General features: G+C 42.0%; 1 protein-coding gene across 11 annotated transcripts in view; it reads right to left on the bottom strand.

The window, feature by feature from the left end:
• Positions 1-19,550, bottom strand: part of TCF20 (transcription factor 20) — a 190,311-nt gene that overhangs the window by 11,452 nt on the left and 159,309 nt on the right. For 10 of the 11 annotated variants that reach the window (XM_057741089.1, XM_057741085.1, XM_057741090.1 and 7 more), the window contains one exon: positions 3,344-3,437. In XM_057741089.1, coding sequence (XP_057597072.1) covers positions 3,344-3,437 — 94 coding nt within the window. Of the gene's footprint in view, positions 1-3,343; positions 3,438-18,743; positions 18,971-19,550 lie in introns of those variants that run through there. The other variant, XM_057741088.1, reaches the window with a different exon arrangement.

Below are 19,550 nucleotides of genomic sequence, written 5' to 3'. Positions count from 1 at the left end.
TGCTGCAACTACTGAAGCCCATGTGCTGCAACTACTGAAGCCCATGCGCCTAGAGCCTGTGCTCTGCAACAAGAGAAGCCACGGCAATGAGGAGCCCCCACTCTCTGCAACTAGAGAAAGCCCATGTGCAGCAACAAAGACCCAACACAGCAAAAAAAATAATAACCACAAAGCTTAAACTAGAAAAAGAAACAAGACATTCTGATGTAACCCTAGGCAGTATCATGAAAGTGAGAAAAGGCAGTGGTTGGCTTCTGAGAGAGAAGGATTTAATGAATATTCTACAGAACACGCCAGACCACGACCCAGTGAACTACAGCTCAGACTCGACATGGAGGCATGTAAAGGAAGACAGCAGGGACAGACCGAAACCCAAAATCCCTGAACTGTCATTTCAAGGCTCTCTTCTTACTGCCCACTTATCCCTCTGGTCACACGGTGCCCTGGCCCCCAGCTGCCCTCAGCGTGTGCAAACACTCTCATGAGAATTTAACTTTGGCATAAGCATTATGTTTCTGTACCTTTCTTTTCTTTTCTTTCTTTTTTTGCCACACCATGCCACTTAGCTCCCAACCAGGGCCCCCAGCAGTGAAAGCCCAGAATCCTAATCACTGGACTGCCAGGGAATTCCCTTTCTTGCTCTTTTTAGCTGCATCCCCCCTACAGAAACCTGGAGAGAAAAGAAGCAGGAGGAGGAAAGGAGGGACAACGAGAAGGATGTGAGAAGCAGGGGGACATGCTTAAGCAAATGTCAGGAGTGCTGGGAGGAAGGGTGGTTGAGAGGAACCCAGATTCCTCTCAGGCCTGTCAGGTCATCGGAGCTGACTCCACGTGCTTTACGCCTCTGCACCTGGGCAGCCACCAGGCCACTCGAGCACTCTCGTCTGTCTTCCCACCACCTCCCCCTCCATCCTGACTGCAAGCATCATGAGGACCTGCTGGGTGAAGGTCTCAGGCCCATCTAACACTCAGAATGTAACTGGTGAAAACAAGCAACAGAAAGCCAGCAGTCGGGAGAAGAGAGAGGGTTTCCCGGGCTGCTGAGGCGCTGGCTCAGAACGCAAGTCTTCTGCACTGCCCATTGGTTGGCGCTTCTCAGACAAAACCTGTCCTTTCAACAGTTATCACACTGCAAAACACTACTCTGATCATCTCCAGAGACCTGGAAAAAGCGTCTGATGAAACCCAACGCTAGTTCACGATAAAAAACACACAGCAAACTATGAATAGAAGAGAACCTCCTCAGCTGTATCAAGAACGTCTGAAAACCCACAGCTACCATCATCATGGGCTGGAAACAAGACAAGGAAGTCAGCTCTCGCCACTTTTTTTTTTTAAGATTTTTTTTCATGTGGACCATTTTTTTTAAAGTCTTTATTGAATGTGTTACAATATTGCTTCCGTTTTATGTTTTGGTTTTTTTGGCTGTGTGAGGCATGTGGGATTCTAGTTCCCCAACCAGGGATCGAACCCACACACCCGCACTTCCGGAAGGTGAGCAGAAGTCTTAACCACTGGACTACCAGGAAAGTCCCAGCTCTTGCCACTTCTAACCAACATTATACTAGAAGGTCTAGCCAGGCAATTAGGCAAAAAGAAAAGAAAAGAAAAGAAAGGAAAGGAAAAAAAAGAAAAAAAAGAAAAGGCATCTGATTGGAAAGGAAGAAGTAAAATGATCTAGTCACAGATGACACATCTTGTATATAGAAATCCACTAAACAACTATCAGAACTAATCAATGAGTGCAGCAAAGTTCCCGGTTACAAGATCAACATACCAAAATGAATTACATTTCTATACACTCACAGTGAAGAATCTGAAAATTGTATTAAGAAAACTTTCATTTATAATTGCACCAAAAAATAAAATACTTAGGAATAAATTTAACAAAAACAGTGCAAAATCCCTATCAGAGTTTCAATGGCTGTCCCCCCCCACCCACAGAAATGGATAAGCTGATTCTAAAATTCATATAGAACAGCAAAGGACCCCGAATAGCCAAAACAATCTTGAAAAAAAGGAACAAAGTCGGAGGACTCACAATTCTCAATTTCAAAATTTACTACAAAGCTATAGTAATCAAGACAGTGTGGTACTGGAGAGAGTCCAGAAATAAGCCCAAACATCTATGGTCAACTGGTTTTCGACAAAGGTCATCGAATGAGCAAAGTCTTTTCTACAAATGGTGCTGGGACAATTTCCATATGAAAGAAATGAACTGGACCCTCCTTCACACCACATACAACAATTAACTCAGAACGGATCAAAGACCTGTGTATGGGCTAAAACTATAAAACTCTTAGGAGAAAACAGAGGCATAAATCTTTGTGATTTTGGATTATGCAATGGCTTCTTAAATATAAGAAAAGCAACAAGCAACAAAGAGCATAAGTAGCAAAAGAAAAACAGAGAAACTGGACTTCATCAAAGATGCTCAATATCACTAGCCATCAGGGAAATACAAACCCAAATCACAACAAGACACCACTTCATGCCCACTGGGATGGCCATAATAAGAAAGAAAGATAAAAACAAGTGCTGGCGATGACATGGAGAAACACACACTGCTGGAGGGATGTAAAATGAGCCACTTTGGAAAACGGTCTGACAGTTCCTCAAATGTTAAACATAGAGTTATCATATGACCCAGTAATTCCACCCCTAGGTTTATACCCAAGAGAAATGAAAACATTAAGTCCACACAAAGACTTGTCTGTGAACGTTCACAGCAGCATTATTCATAATAATAAAAAAGTGGAAAACCTAAATGTGTACCAACTGAAGAATGATAAACTATGGTATATCCTTTCAATAAAATGTTGTTTGAAAATAAAACGAATGAAGTACTGACACATGCTGCGATGTGGATAAACCTGAGACACAGGAAGCTAAGTCACACAGAAGCCCATCACGAAGACCATATATTGTGTGATTCCACTTACAAAAAATGGCCAGAAAAGGCAAATCCACAGAGACAGAAAGTAGATTAGTGGTTGCCAGGGTCTGGGGGTGAGAGAGAGAGACCACCAACAGGCAGGAGTTTAAGAGGTGATGAAAATGCTATAAAAGTAATTGTGACTGTGCTCGCACAGCTCTGTGAATATAATGGTAAAAATCATTTAACTGTACACTTAAATAAATAGGTGAATCTTCTCTGAATGGTAAAACTTATAAAAAATATCACCCCATCTAATTCCTTTTTATTATCTTCTCTGTATTCCTTCAGAATTTACAAACAGAACAGGGTCAGAAGAGACAAAAAGAACTATAAAGAAGGGAGAGAATCAAAGTGTCCATCCCACCCTTCAGTCGCCCTGAACGAGCGTCCACGGTGCCCTCTTACCTGCGTCAATGGCACACGGGTAATGGTATCGGAAGGAGCAGCCTTTGTTGTAGCAGCCCAAGGTGGCGCCTGCCTCCTGGCAGTGGGAACATTTCTGAAAGGAAGGAAGAAGTCAGGCGGGTCAGCATCGCAGCCTCAACCCTCTCCCCCAGGCCTCTCCTGACCCCATGGGGCAGACCTCAGCGCGTGTCTCTGTGGTTTCAGGGGTCTGGCGGCAGGATGGGCTGTCAATTTCTAACCGCCACTCACTGACCACATGGTGGAAGGGATCCAGCAGGAACGTTTTAGGCCAGGCCTCACAAGTGTTCACAAATAAATCAAACAGAACAGCGCAGGCACCCAGCCCTGCCCCTGGTGTCCCGTTGTCCACCCGCCCACGTGCCTGCCTGTCCTTTCCTCAGGCCTCACCGCTACGGTGAGCTGCCTACAGTTCCTGCCCATCTATTTCTGCTGTGGAAGTCTGGGGTAGGAGTAGAGGGTACGATAGTAGGGTTATATATAAACCTTTTAGAATTAAAAGCAGAATTTGGTTTCTAGTTTTTATTTTTGTAAGATTTTATTTTTGTTCTACTTATCCCAAATGCCCAATACAAGTATATTTCCCTTTTCAGAAAAAATGGGCTCCTGTGTGCAAACGGTATTTTTACACACAAATCCTATTTTAAAGCCACTAGGAAACCTGCCATGAATTTCTGGCTGAGACATTATTCTGTAACTGAGATGCTCCTCCTTCTACGGTCAGATTTTCGTAAAGTGCGGCACATCTCTATCATGTGATGCGGATGCCGTGAGCCCTCAGCCCTGTGTCCTGTCGACAATAATCATATTTGTAAAATGCAACCACATTGGCCCTACCGAGGAAAGATGCAGACTCTTCTGGTGGCTGAGGACACACAGATAAGGCTATCTGAATGACAAGACACTTGTTCCTGATTCTAGGGAAAATAAAAGTGCTCCTTCAGCAGTTACACTTGTGGAAAATGGCTCTCCCCACACATGCTGCACCCTTCCTGGGACAAAGTGACCAAAGGGCGCCCTTCCCTCTTTGCTCTTTTGCCTAGATGGCAGCCTATCAGGGTCTGTGTGGCCCGCAGGCCTACAGCAGTCGGGAATGCCTCACCTAGTAAGGGTGAAGCCCATCTGAACAGTGCCATGGAACGAACACCTCCAACCCACAGCAGTAGCAGCAGGATGACAGGGAGCTGGATCGAGCTTCCCTAACGCTGATGCTGATGGAAAACCACACGGATGCCAGCCAACAGTGCAGCCCTGCACCACACGTCAGGCATTGCTGGATGTGGCTCACTCATTCGGTCCTCATAACCACCCTGTGACATCCCCACTCTACAGATGAGGTGCCCGAGGCACCCGGTCAGAGCTGATGTCGGCTGACCACTCCCAGCATCCTCCAGAGGCAAATGGGGCAGGAACAGGGACGTAAGACAGTCCTAGAAGACCAACGTCCTTCTGGGTGCTGATAATCAGTAAATGTTTACCATGTGCCCTCACTCTCTTGCCAAGAAATAAAAGACTACTTGGCCCAGAGTAAACCAAGGACAGCTGGCAGCTTCTCGGCCAGCCCTAGACTTTATCTGCTTTTGTCAGTGCCACAGAACACCTTGAGAACAAAGGTCTCACCATCAACCACAGGGAACAAACATGGCTAATCTCTCCTTGGTCACCCGCAGCCATTCCTGTTACACCCCTTCTTCCTAAAGGAGCCCCAAATGGTCAGCCATCCAGAGGGCTCGTGCTCCAGGCCCTCTCCATCCCTCCAGGGGTGAATCTCAGTGGTGGCCATTTAGGAATGGGTGTGTCAAGCATTTCTGGTAGTAAAGTCTGCAGGCAAAGGGACTTCTGGGAAAATTTTGCCCTCTTAACAAGGGACACAAGACGGGAAGGCAGGAACAGGCCACCTTCTCGCTTGAGCTCTGTGAGAAAGGGATGGTGAGATCTGTTGCAACCATTTTGTCACCACAAGGAGACAGCTTTGAAGACAGAGCCCAATCTGCTGAGGACTACAGACTGACAGGACAGAAGGAAGCTGGATTTCTATGACATGATTGAGCATTAAAGTAACCAACCCCAGGACCACCCCATCTCCATACTTGTTAAGGGGGAAGATTTTTCTTTAAAAAAAAAAAAAAAAAAAAAAATCACTTTTTAGTTTAATTTTGTAACTTGCACTCAAAATATCCTGCTTGATACAGAAAGGTCCTAGTACTTGAGGCCCTGCTGTTATAAGGTTAAGGGTGTGGGCTCTGGAACATAAATAACTCCCTGGTAAGTGACTCCACCACTGCCCACCTTTGTGTTGTTCTTGGCCAAAGTCCTAACCTTTGTTTCTTCGAGCTGCAAACGTGGACCTGATAATATGATCTACCTCACTGAGATGTTGTGAGGGTTAAATGTGTTAATCCAGGCTTACAACAGTGGCTGGATCAAAAGTGCTCAGTAAATGTGACCCAAGATGACCATGTGTCAGACACACAACACAGACCAACAAAGAGCCACCTGCATAGCAGCCTTGTCGTCACCCTCAGATCCGAACACTGTCCATTTCCTTCCAACCTCAACACATGCCCCTCTGCCCCTGGCAGGGCTTCTCAAAGCTTCTTGCTCTGAACCAGCCCATGGGCCCCATTTTTCTCATAAGGAAAGCAAACTCATCCTTCACCAGGAAATCACATCAATAAAATGATGCTTGCTCCTTTCAATTAAAAAAGCGCAATTAATTTACTGTATTGCTTCCAGAGGAGAAAGAGCCTGCATGGCCTGTTAGGGCCTTAGAGAAAGGACCTTAGAGTTTAGGTCAGTGTTTCTCAAGTGTGGTCCTTGGACCAACAGCATCAGCATCACCTGGGAACCTGTCAGAAATGCATATTTTGGGATCCTGAGAAGATTGCAGAGTAGGTAGCACCAGGAATCTGTTTCCACACCTGGAAGATAATTGCACTGGTAGAACCTGTCTGATGCAACTGTTCTGGAGCTCTAGAGTCTGTTGATGGCCTGCAACTTCCAGGGGAGACATGGATGGTAAACTTGTGAAGTTAGGTTGCCTGCCCCTCTCCCATTCCCAGCCAAGTGGCAGGCAACCTAACTTCACAAGTTAAGGAACTACAAAAAGAAGAACAAACTAAACCTAAAGCTAGCAGAAGGAAGAAAATAATATGGATTAGAACAAAGATAAATGAAACAGAGACTGGCTATAAGCAGTAGAGAAAAACCAAAGTGGGGACATCACTATTGATTCTACAGAAATAAAAAGGATTATAAGAGAGTACTATGAGCAACTGTACACTAGCAAATTGGATAATCTAGATGAAATGGACAAATTTCCAGAAATACAAAACCTATTAAGATTAAATCACAAAGAAATAACGATTTAAACATCTATAATTAGTAAGGAGATTGAATCAGTAGTCAAAAAGCTCCTGAAAAAGAAAAGCCCTGGACCTGATGATGGCTTCACTGGTAAATTCTACCAAACATTTAAGAAAGAACTAATACCAGTCCTTGTGAAACTTTTCCTGAAAACTGAAGAGAAGGGGACATTTTCAAAATCATTCTAATGAGGCCAGCATTACCCGATACCAAAGCCAGAAAAAGGCGCCCGCGCCCACACGCACGCACACACAGAAACCCTATAGACCAATATCTTCATGAACAGTGATGCAAAAATCCTCAACAAAACACTAGCAAACAGAATCCAACAGCACATTAAAAGGATTATACACTGTGACCAAGTGGGATTTATTCCTGGAATGCAAGGATGGTTCAACACACAGAAATCAATCAATGTATTATGTTACATCAACAGCATGAAGGAAATAACTACATGATCACTTCAACAGATGCAGAAAAAGCATTTGATAAAATTTAACACCCTTTTATGATAAAAACACTCAACAAATTAGGAATAGAAGGAAATAAAAGACGTATGTGGAAAACTGACAAGGAACATCATATGCAGTGGTGCAAGACCAGTGGTATTTCCTCTAAGATGAGGAACAGAGCAAGGACACTTGCTTTTACTACTCCTATTCAACACAGTCCTGGAAATTCTAGCCAGAACAATTAAGAAAGAAAAAGAAATAAAAGGGGTCCAAACTGGAAAGGAAAAGGTAGAATTATCTGTTTGAAGATATGATCTTACATGCAGAAGATCCTAGAGTTCACAAAAGAAAAAAGCAAAAAACAAAAACTCTGTTAGAACTAATAAATGAATTCAACAAAGTAGCAGGATACAAAGTCAACACAGAAAAAATCAGCTGCATTTCTATACATGAACAATGAACAATCCAAAAAGGAAATTACAAAAACGATTTGATTCTCAATAGCATCAAAAACAATAAAATATTTAGGAATTAACTAAGGAAGTGAAAGACTTGTATAATGAAAAAACACTGCTGAAAGTAATTAAAGAAGACATGAATAAATGGCAACACATCCCATGCTCGTGGATTAGAAAACTCATTATTAAAATGTCTACAAAGTGATCTACAGTGTGACCTACAGAGTCAATGCAATCTATCAAATCCCAATGACATTTTTTGCAAAAATAGGAAAAGTTATCCTAAAATTCATATGGAATCTTTTTTTTTTTCTGTCGCACTGTGCAGCTTGTAGGATCTTAGTTCCCTGATCAGGGATTGAACCTGGGCCCCTGGCAGTGAAAACACAGAGTCCTAACCATTGGACTGCCAGGGAATTCCCATGTGGAATCTTAAGGGAAACTGAATAGCCAAAACAATCTTGAAAAAGAACAAAACTGGAGGACTCATACTTCTAATTTCAAGGCTTACTGCAAAGCTATAGTAGCCAACAATGCAGCATTGACATAAAAACAGATATAGACCAAAGGAACAGAATAGAGCACCCAGAAATAAACTTTTCCATATATGGTCAAATGATTTTTGACAAGGGTGCCAAGATCATCCAATGGGGAAAGGACAGTCTTTTCAACAAATGCTGCAGGGAAAACTGGATATCCACATGCAAAAGAATGAAGTTGGACCCTTACCTAACAACAGATAACAAAAATCAACTGAAAATGGATCAAGGACCTAAATGTAAGACCTAAAACAATAAAACTCTCAGAAGAAAACATGAGACAAAAGTTTCATGACATTGAATTTGGCGATGTTTTTTTGGGTTATGACACCAAAGGCCCACTCAACAAAGAGTAGAAAAACTGGACTTCATGAAAATTTTAAAATGTTGTACATCAAAATACACTATCAACAGAGTAAAAAGGCAACCTACAGGATGGGAGAAAATATTTGAAAATCATATATCTGATAAGGGATTAATATTCAGAATATGGAGAACTCCACAAAACAACAACAACAAAAACCCCAACCAAAACAAAAAACCCAACCCATTTCAACAATGGGCAAAGGACTTGAACAGACACTTCTCCAAAGGAGATATACAAATGGCCAATAAACACAGGAAAAGATGCTCAACATCACTCATCATTAGGGAAATACAAATCAAAACCAAAGTGAGATACCACTTCACACCCATTAAAGCAACTACTATCAAACAGAAAACAACAGTGTTGACAAGGATGTGGAGAAACTCAAACACTTGGGCACTATTGGTGGGAATGTAAAATGGTACAAACACTGTGGAAAACAGTATGGTAGTTCCTCAAAAAATTAAAAATAGAATTACCATATAATTCAGCAAGTCCACTTTTGAGTATATATCCTACCAACATGAAAACAGAGTCTGAAAAATATTTGTACACCTATGTTCATAGCAGCATCATTCACAATAGCTAAAAGTGTAGAAGCAACCCAAGTGTCCCTCAATGGATGAATGGATAAGCATACAGGGGAATATTATTCAGTCTTAAAAAGGAAAGAAATTCTGATACATGGTACAACCTTGAGGACACTGTGCTAAGTGAACTAAGCCAGTCAGCAAAAAACACATAGTATATGACTCAACTTATATGAGGTATCTAGAATAATTTTATCATAGTATAATGGTGGCTGCCATGGTCTGGAGGGAGGAGAAAGTGTGGAAGTCTTGCTTAATGGGTACAGATTTTCACTTTTACAAGATGAAAAGAGTTATGGGGATGTATGCACAACAAGGTGAAGGTATTTAATACCACTATGTACTAAAAACGGTTAAACCTACAGCTAATATCATGCTCAGTGGTGAAAATCTGAAAGCATTTCCTCTAAGATCAGGAACAAGATAAGGATGCCCACTCTTGCCACTTTTATTCAACATAGTTTTGGAAGTCCTAGCCACAGCAATCAGAGAAGAAAAAGAAACAGAAGGAATCCAAACTGGAAAAGAAGTAAAACTGTCACTGTTTGCAGATGACATACTATACATAGAAAATTCTAAAGAAGCTAATAGAAAACTACTAGAGCCCATCATTGAATTCAGTAAAGCTGCAGGATACAAAATTAATACACAGGAATCTGTTGCATTTCTATACACTGACAACAAAAGATCAGAAAGTGGAATTAAGGAAACAGTCCCATTTATCATCTCATCAAAAAGAATAAAATGGGGATTCCCCTGGCGGTCCAGTGGTTAGGATGCCATGCTTCCACTGCAGGGGGTGTGGGTTCAATCCCTGGTCAGGGAACTAAGATCCTGTGTGCTGCATGGCACAGCCAAAACAAAACAAAACAAAAACCTAGGAATAAACCTACCTAAGGAGGCAAAAGACCTGTACTCTGAAAACTGTAAGATGCTTATGGAAGAAGCTGAAGATGACACAAACAGATGGAAATTATATACTGTGTTCTTGGACTGGAAGAATCAATATTGCTAAAATGACTATACTACCCAAGTCAACCTACAGAGTCAATGCAATCCCTATCCAATTACCAATGGCATTTTTCACAGAACTAGAACAAAAAAATTTTTAATTTGCATGGAAACACAAATAGCCCGAATAGCCAAAGCAATCTTGAGAAAGAAAAATGGAGCTGGAGGAATTAGGCTCCCTGACTTCAGACTATACTACAAAGCTACAGTAATCAAAACAGTATAGTACTGGAGCAAAAACAGCCATAGAGATCAATGGAACAGGACAGAAAGCCCAGAAATAAATCCATGCACCTATGGTCAATTAATATACAACAAAAGAGGCAAGAATATACAATGGAAAAAAAGTCTCTTCAATAGGTGGTGCTGGGAAACTAGGCAGCTACACGTAAAAGAATGAAATTAGAACATTCTCTAAAACCATATACAAAAATAAACTAAAAATGGGTTAAAGACCTAATTGTAAGACCAGATACTGTAAAACTCCTAGAGGAAAACACAGGAAGAACACTCTTTGACATAAATCGAAGCAATATCTTTTTGGATCCGTCTCCTAGAGTAATGGAAATAAAGCCAAAAATAAACAAATGGGACCAAATTAAACTCTGCATAGCAAAGGATACTACAAACAAAATGAAAAGACAACCTACAGAAGGGAAGAAAATATTTCCAAACAATGCAACTGATGAGGGATTAATTTCCAAAATATACAAACAGCTCATGCAGCTCAATATCAAAAAAACCCAACCCAATCAAAAGATGGGCAGAAGACCTAAATAGACATTTCTCCAAAGAAGACATACAGATGGCCAACAGGCACATGAAAAGATGCTCAACATCGCTAATTATTAGATAAATACAAATGAAAACTACAATGAGATACCACCTCACTTCGGCCAGAATGGCCATCATAAAAAAAGTCTACAAATCATAAATGCTGGAGAGGGTGTGGAGAAAAAGGAACCCTCTTACACTGCTGGTGGGGCTATAAACTGATACAGCCACTATGGAGAACAGTTTGGAGGGTCCTTAAACTAAAAACAGAGTTACAATATGATCCTGAAATCCTACTCCTGGGCATATGTCTGGAGGAAACTATAATTTGAAAAGATACATGCACCCCAATGTTCACTGCAGTAGTATTTACAACAGCCGAGACATGGAAGCAACCTAAATGCCCATCGACAGATGACTGGATAAAGATGTGGTACATAAAGGCAATGGAATATTCTCAGGCATAAAAAAGAATGAAATAATGCCATTTGTAGCAACACAGATGGACCTAGAGATGATCATACTAAGTGAAGTAAGCCAGACAGAGCCAGCCAAATATCACGATATCACTTATGTGTGGGATCTTAAAAAAAAAAAAAAAAAAAAAAAGATACAAGTGAACTTACTTCCAAAACAGAAAGAGACTCACAGACATAGAAAACAAATTTACAATTACCAAAGAAAGGGGGGAAGGGGGACTGGGGAGGGATAAAGTAGGAGGTTGGGATTAACATATATATATATATATATATATATATATATATTACTATATATAAAACAAGAATCTACTGTATAGCACAGGGAACTATACTCAATAGCTTGTAATAACCTATAAGGGAAAAAAATCTGAAAAAAGAACATATATATATAATACATATGTATTTATGTAAAACTGAATCACTGGGCTGTATACCTGAAACTAACATGATATTGTAAATCAACTATACTTCAATAGAAAACAAACAAAACCCCAGTTAAGATGGTAAATTTTATGTTGTCTATTTCATCACAATAAAAAAATTAAAAAAATAAAGAAATCCAAATTCTCAAGCCCCATGTCAATGTGTAACAAATCTCCAGGCAATTCTGATGCTCCAATACAGTTTGAGAACCACTGGTCCAATTTCAACTCCCCAAACTTTTTTTTTTAAATTAATTAATTTATTTTGGCCACGCTGGGTTTTCGTTGAGGTGCATGGGTTCAGTAGTTGTGGCACGCAGGCTTAGCTGCAGTATGTGGGGTCTTAGTTCTCGTACCAGGGATGGAACCCAGGCTCCTGCACTGGGCGCTCAGGAGTCTCAACCACTGTACCACCAGGGAAGTCCCATCAACCCCCCAACATTTCAGATGAGGAACACAAAGACCCAGAGAGATGCCACAGCTGGCTGAGGTAGGATTTCAGGATTCCTGGGAGTCATTTAGTGCTTTCTCCATTATACTTCTGTCCCCTGCAGACTAATGTAGACAGTGGAGCATGACAGGCAGAACTGACCCCCAAGGATGTCAAAGATGTCCAACCTCATCCTCAGAACCCTTTCCTCATGGCAATGGGACTCTGCAGACGTGATTAAGTCAAGGACCTCGAGATGGAGAGAGTACACTGGATTATCCAGGTGACCCCAATTTAATCACACGGGTCCATATAAGTAAAGAACTTCTCCCAGAAGTATCAGAGTTGCAGGCTTTAGGGAGATGTGATGATGAAAGCAGGGTCAGAGAGATGCAAAACTGCTGGTTTTGAAGATGGAGGAAGAGGCCATGAGCCAAGAATGTGGGCAGCCTTTAGAAGTTGGAAAAGACAAGAAAAATTCTTCCCTAGGGCCTCCAGAAAGGAACACAGCCCTGCTGACGCCTTAACCTGAACCTAGTGACACTTGTGTGCGACTTGTCACCTATAGAACTGTAAGATAACAAGTGTGTGTTTTCAGCCACTGAGTTTGTGGCAATATGTTACAGCAGTGATAGAAAACTAGTAAGTGGGGATTTCCTGAGAATCTCACAATAAGAGAAGTGATTGTTCATTTTCCTTTTACATTCCTCAATGTAACACATTTCTCCCTCGTGGAAACCCCCACAATTTCACTCACTTTTTATGGGTATCAGATTTATCTGGCATCAGATCAGTGACACTGGAACTAGAAGGGACACTGGGTCTGTCTTCAACACTTTTTTTTTTCCTGGTTCAAGAAAGAGGCCAGAAGCAAGGTGACGGGCTGAAGATCACATAACTAGAAGTACCAGAACTTAGAACTAAAGCCTCTTTTCTCTTCTGAACCCCAAGTTCAACCATTCTTTACACCACACCATGCTGCCTTCTAGTCCCCTTCATTTACTCAACTATCCAACATGTGAAAAGTACATCCTACATGCCAGGTGCCAAAGACAGAATATAAAAACTTATTGCTATAATAGCTTCTGTTTCTATTTGCCCCTTCTATCCTAAAATCAATACCCAGGCCAATACCGTTTCCAATTGTATTTTTATTCTTTATTTTTTGCCTGAAGAAACTATTTACACTACCATTCTCTCATAATGCAAATAATTTAATAATTATTAAATTATAATACAGCTAAATGTCCTTTGTTTCTGACACTAATGTTGTTACAAGTTTAATGATATTCATTCCTAGGAGAGAGAAGTCCACACAAAACTGCTCCCCACACAAGTGAGATACACAGTGGGCCTTTTCAATCATGGTTCTAAATCAAAGTTCTTTTTTAAAATAAGCAACGGTCCAATCATCTCAACAGTGAATCATTTATTTAGGGAGGAATAAAGGTTATTTTTAAGCAACTCTGCATTTCTTGGTACTGTAAATCTTGGGACATAAATTATAAAATGTATTCTTAGCTTTTGGATATGTTTAAACAAGAGAAAGTAGCCAAACAGCCACCCTAATGCTTACACCAGCCCTTGCCACTGCCCAAAGGCAGGGCTCACTGACTGGTGGTGGCAAACTGCAGGAGCCAAATCACCTAAAAGCAGTTTAGTCCATATGCAACGGAAGCTCTGAGGGAGAATTCTGCATGCCTCTTCATTCACAGAAAGGTCTTTCCTAGGAGATGTAACAGCGACCTGAATAGTCGCTCTGTTTAATGAGCATCTCTGAGCAGCCTCAGCGCACCGAAGCATTTGGGTCAGGGTATTATTAGCGTTGATGATCACCAGCTCTGTTAGAGCCTTAAAGATCACACACGTTGCCACCACTGTGCCCAAGACGGCTTTTAGCCAGCATTGCACACACTTCTGCTCAGGCTTATAATATTAACTTCTTCATGTCCACCTCCCCTAAACTGAGAGACTCATTCTTAGATCCCCAGGGCCCGGCACACTGCAGGAACTGGAAATGCGGGCTGATGGAATGAATGCAATGCCTGACACACTTGAGAGCATGGAGAAAACTAACGAGAATACTCTTCAACGTAAGTTAAAAAGCTGGTGCTGGTAGAGCCTGGAACATGTGGAACAAGGTATGTGTTAATTTCTGGCCACCAGCAAGAGCTTCCTTTTCCTTTTAATTACGCCTTCCATATCTAGGACAAAAGCCTCTGCCACCTGAGCAGTCTACTCCAGCCACAGGGCAGCGACACAGACCACCTGTGAAGAGCTGCCTTTTAAGTCCCTGGGAGCAGCTTTCTTTGAGGCAACTCTGCACCCTGTCAGTTTTCCTTCAAGAGCATTTCAAGGTGTTGGCCAAAGCAATACATACAAACCCCCCCATGTTTTGGGTTCTTGCTTTCTTAAGAGTTAGATAATCTCTTTTATCTCCCCCAAAAGCTCATGAGACCAACTGGGAAGTTCTGCCGCTGCTCACCATTCTCAAGACTTGGAACAAGGGCTTGGCACCAGCCTCTGGAGCCCACACCACAGCCCAGAGCTCCACCAAGGCTTCAAAGCCCCCCTCAGAGGGGAGAGACACCCAGTCCTTCCATGTCCATTTACTCAATGCTACAAGAGGTATATATTTTAAAGTGGCATCTATGTTCCATAGCTGTTCCAACAAAACCATTACATCTTAAAAAATTATAATGGAAAGAGAACTTGAGGGTATCAGCTCTAGCGTGAAACCCAAAAAAGTCACATCAATTTTATCACCTGCAAAATGGGGCTAACAATACAGCTGACCCTTGAACAACTCAGGTTTCAACTGCTGGGTCTTATTTGCGGATGTTTTTTAATAGTAAACACTACAGTACTACACAGTCCATGGCTGGTTGAATCTGCAGAAGTGGAGGAACCAAGGGTATGGAGAGCTGACTATCAGTTACACTCGGATTAATCCCTGTGCAGATCAAGGGTCTACTTTGCTTTCCTTCCTCGAAAACCATGAGAGTGTTTTATGAACTAGGAAGTTACATAATTGTTAGGACTTATAAAAACATATCTTCATCTACAATATGTCTTTCTTTTTGGCTGCACCATGTGGCATGCAGGATCTTAGTTCCACGACCAGGGATTGAACCCGTGCCCCCTGCAGTGGAAGTGCAGAGGCTTAACCACTGGACCACCAGGGAAGCCCGTATAACGTGTCATATTTTTGGCAGTTATTGATGTCAAAATTAGAAAACACATACCAAGTAGATTCTATTAAACTAAGCCACGCTAAGTTAAAAAAATTTTTTTTTTTGGAAGCAATTTTTTCCTTATGAATACTTCCTGAAACAAGCAGACCCTGGGTGGTCCTGAGCATCTGCTGTCAGTCTTTCTGTAGCTTGAGCTGCCGCGTGTGTTACAGTAGTATTTCACCTCTGAGGGTGTGTAAGGAGGGCTCTTGGCCAGACCTCTGAACACTGCACCTCTCAGCCACTATTTGCTATCACTTTCATTTTATTTCCCCTCCTACTTCTATCCTTGAACAATACAGATTAGTGTTTTGTGAAGCACTTTTGCATTGGAAGGAAGCGTCTTAAATAAACACAGAATAAAACAATCAAGTACAAATTAAACACTAGCAAGAGGTCAAGTGTCGAAAGCTGAGCAAAACCAGAATGAGGAAAAAGGCCCCGGGGGGCTGGTCTGCTGTGCCCTGTAGGTACCGCCCCCTGCCTATTACATGGCACCGACTCAGGCTGTCTGCACCAGTATCCCCTGCCACGGTTCTCCCGGCCTGTCCCCACCCTTGTTATGCAACCCCTCACTCATGTTAGAATAATCTAGAATAATTTCCACCACTGCTTCTGGATCCCTCACTATGAGGCGCTGAGGCCCAGCAGGTGGTACTGCTCCTCACAACATACCCAGAACCTAGTGGCTCATCTTCTCTGCCCCCAGGATAGAGTCATCTGCTTCCCCTCAAAACCAGGAGAGAAAACACACATGCACAGCTTTCTTTAATCCGCCCGTCATCTTTTAGATATAAAAATTTGGAATAAAATTACTCATTTAAATTCCCATTTCCCTCCCATAAAAACCCCAGTCAAAAAGTGGTTCTGCTGGGCTTCCCTAGTGGCACAGTGGTTAAGAATATGCCTGCCAATGCAGGGGACACAGGTTCAAGCCCTGGTCCAGGAAAATCCCACATGCTGAGAAGCAACCAAGCCTGTATGCCACAACTACTGAGCCTGCACTCTAGAGCCCGAGAGCCACAACTATTGAGCCCATGTGCTGCAACTACTGAAGCCCGAGTGCCTAGAGCCTGTGCTCCACAAGAGAAGCCGCTGCAATGAGAAGCCCGTGCACCACAACGAAGAGCAGCCCCCACTCACCGCAACTAGAAGCCCATGTGCAGCAACGAAAACCCAACAATAAATAAATTTAAAAAATAATAAAATTTATTTTAAAAAAAAGTGGTTCTGCTGCTGACCCTGAAAAATACTAGTTTCTTTGAGAAAGCTTTTCAAACCACATTATAAACCTATTAAAAAATGTCTTTGTGGCTAAGTGAGTGGGCGTTGAGGGGTGACTGGCCCCGGAAGCAGAGCAAAACGCATGACAGCACCACCAAGGTCAAAATCTAAGTGCAGCTGTTCTGGCAGTGTCTCCCAGCTACATCCCTGGCCTCTGTTTTGATCCACAAGGAAAGCCTGTTCCCTGAATTCCCTTCCTACTGTCTCTGTACTTGCAGATGGGTTTACACTGTAGTTTTGATGCTTTGAATTAGGCTACAAGGTTTGGGATTAAAGGACTTTTTTCCTTCATTAACAATTTCCTTTCTTGTTTTTTCTGCACTTCATCTGCCAAACAGAGGAGGCCAGAATTTACCCACAACCTTGAGCACATGAATACACTTAGAGTGCACGTGCGTTTCTACCATGGATCTGTTCACTTTACCGTTCAGCAAATAATGAAAACTTAGGAGGTCTAAGATGGAGCTGGTGTCTTTTCTCTAGAAGATTCTATCACATACATCTTTTGTTGTTGTTGTTGCTCTTCTACAAATCTAGACTTTCACATGTTAGGTGCCTTGGAAGTAAGGCACATCTGTTCTACCTGCATCAGAGGTGAAGGTTAGTAACCACTGGCTAACAGTTAAAAGCCAGGCTGGTGCTTCTTTACAGAATCACAAAATACAAGTTACTCTACTGAAAATGAAGAAAGGATTATGACTTCCTAATGAGCTGTTCTTGGGACTTTTAATTTGCCTTATTAACATGTCAATTCTGAGTCTACAGGATAGAAGTACAAAGTCGAGAAACTGGAAACATAGGCTAGATGAAAATTAGTAAGAACCCAATTAGTTTGGTCTTTATCGGCTCGAGTTTCCTCTATCCCTCATCTTTCCTCTAATATCCTGGTTTCTCTAAAGGTTGTAAGAGACTGTATGATCAAGGTGCCTTTGATTCTCAGTGGTCTTTGCTATATTTAAATTGTATCAACTTCAGAAATGTAATCATCTTTCCTTTTTATTCATTCAACAAATTTTACCTGCCTACGTGCCAGGCAAGGGGGCTGAACTGAAGATCAAAAATCTGCCCTCGGGGAACTTAAGGAATGGTTTGTAGGTAAGACACCAAAACTGTGATGTGTTAAGATGTAAACAGTACTTTAGAGCTTAGAGGTAGTGTCCCTGACCTAGTGAGGCAGGTCAGGAAAGCATTCAGATGTCAGGGTAGAAGGAACAAATTGCTCTGTAGGAACATGCACTCAGGGTGTAGAGAGCTGACACAGTGGGGCAGGATTCTGAAGGTGCAGAGAGCTGATGAGCAGGAATGTGGGGTCAAAGATGGCCTGTTGCTGGGTTAGGGATGTCATGGAAGACTTTGGGTATGGGGGTATGAGGGTGGAAGTACATACAAGAGGCTGCATTTAGAGATCTGGAGATAGGACTTGGTGATAAGCTATAACCACAGGGGTCTGACATGGGGGTCTATGTGTCTCGTGAGCCCCAGGTGTGTGTGGTGTAAGTGGCGGGTCCCTCACTTGGCAGACACAGCGGAAGGGGAGCCCTTCCAGCATCTGTGCATGGGATTCTGATGAGGAGAGGACACAAGTGGCCCCTGCTCTAAAAGCTACTTACTCTTAGAAAAATTCCATTTAAGAATAGAATGTTTTGGACTTTGAGCAAAATCTCAACTGGAATGATGAGGAAAGGGTTTAATTTCGAACAGCATCTCTGGGTAACTGAAGGTAGAACTAGAAACCCTTTCTGGAACACAGGAGTCTACACTATTTTGAATTAAACTGATTATTCTCTACTGCCTCAGAGTGAGGATTCTATTATTAGGAATATTCTTGTAAGATGCTAGGTAGAGACTAGGCTTTTTTTTTTTTTTTTTTTTATCAAAGTGACTCCAAGATATAGCTTAAAACTTTTTTAACTTTTTATTTTTTTATTTTTTACAATAAACTGCATATATTTAGAGTGTACAATTTGGTATCCCGATCTCCCTATAGCGTAAAACTTGCTTTTAAAAACAAATCGTTGCTAGCAAGCTTTATTTTTTTATTTTTCAAGCTTTTTTCCTTATCATTTTCTTGTTTATCCTAAAGTGGAGGGGAGAAAAAAATCCAGTTAAAGACACGTTCCAGTTTGTTGCTGACATCTCCTGGATTTGCCTGCATTATAATCAGTGGGCTCTTTTTCTTGGTTCCTGCCTCAAACAGAGGCAACCTAAAAAGAGACAAAGACACAAAAAGAAAAAATGGAGAGACAGCTGGGGTGGAGAGGAAGCTGTGGGTTCTTTCCTGGGGCGGAGCTGTCCAGGGAAGTGGCAGTGGAGGTGGACCAGCAGCAGGGGCTCGACAGGAGATGGGAGACCAGCGCCTGGCCCTGCCTTCTCTGCTAGACAAGCTTGGGCCAGTTAATTAATTTAAGCCTCAATTTTGTCTCAATGGTAAACTGGGAACAATACCCAGATGGGAAAAAAGGAGGCGGGTGGAGAATCTTTTAAGAAAATCAACCTGGAAAACAAACCAAAAATGCCCCCAATCAACCCAGAATGTGCTTGACAATGAAGGAAAAGACTGTAGGGTATTCCTAAGACACTGTATAAAAACAGAAGGGATGGGGACTTCCCTGGAGGTCCAGTGGTTAAGACTCTGAGCTTCCCCTCCTGGGCCCACAGGTTCGATCCGTAGCTGGGGAACTAAGATCCCGCATGCCACATGACCAGGAAAAAAAAATTGATTAAAAAAAGGGAGGGCGACTTTAAAAAAAAGGGGGGGGGGGCTTAGCAGCAGTCCCAGGATGA

This window comes from Hippopotamus amphibius, chromosome 7, assembly GCF_030028045.1.
Source record: "Hippopotamus amphibius kiboko isolate mHipAmp2 chromosome 7, mHipAmp2.hap2, whole genome shotgun sequence".
Classification (NCBI taxonomy): domain Eukaryota; kingdom Metazoa; phylum Chordata; class Mammalia; order Artiodactyla; family Hippopotamidae; genus Hippopotamus; species Hippopotamus amphibius.
This window is presented reverse-complemented; position numbering and strand designations above follow the sequence as displayed.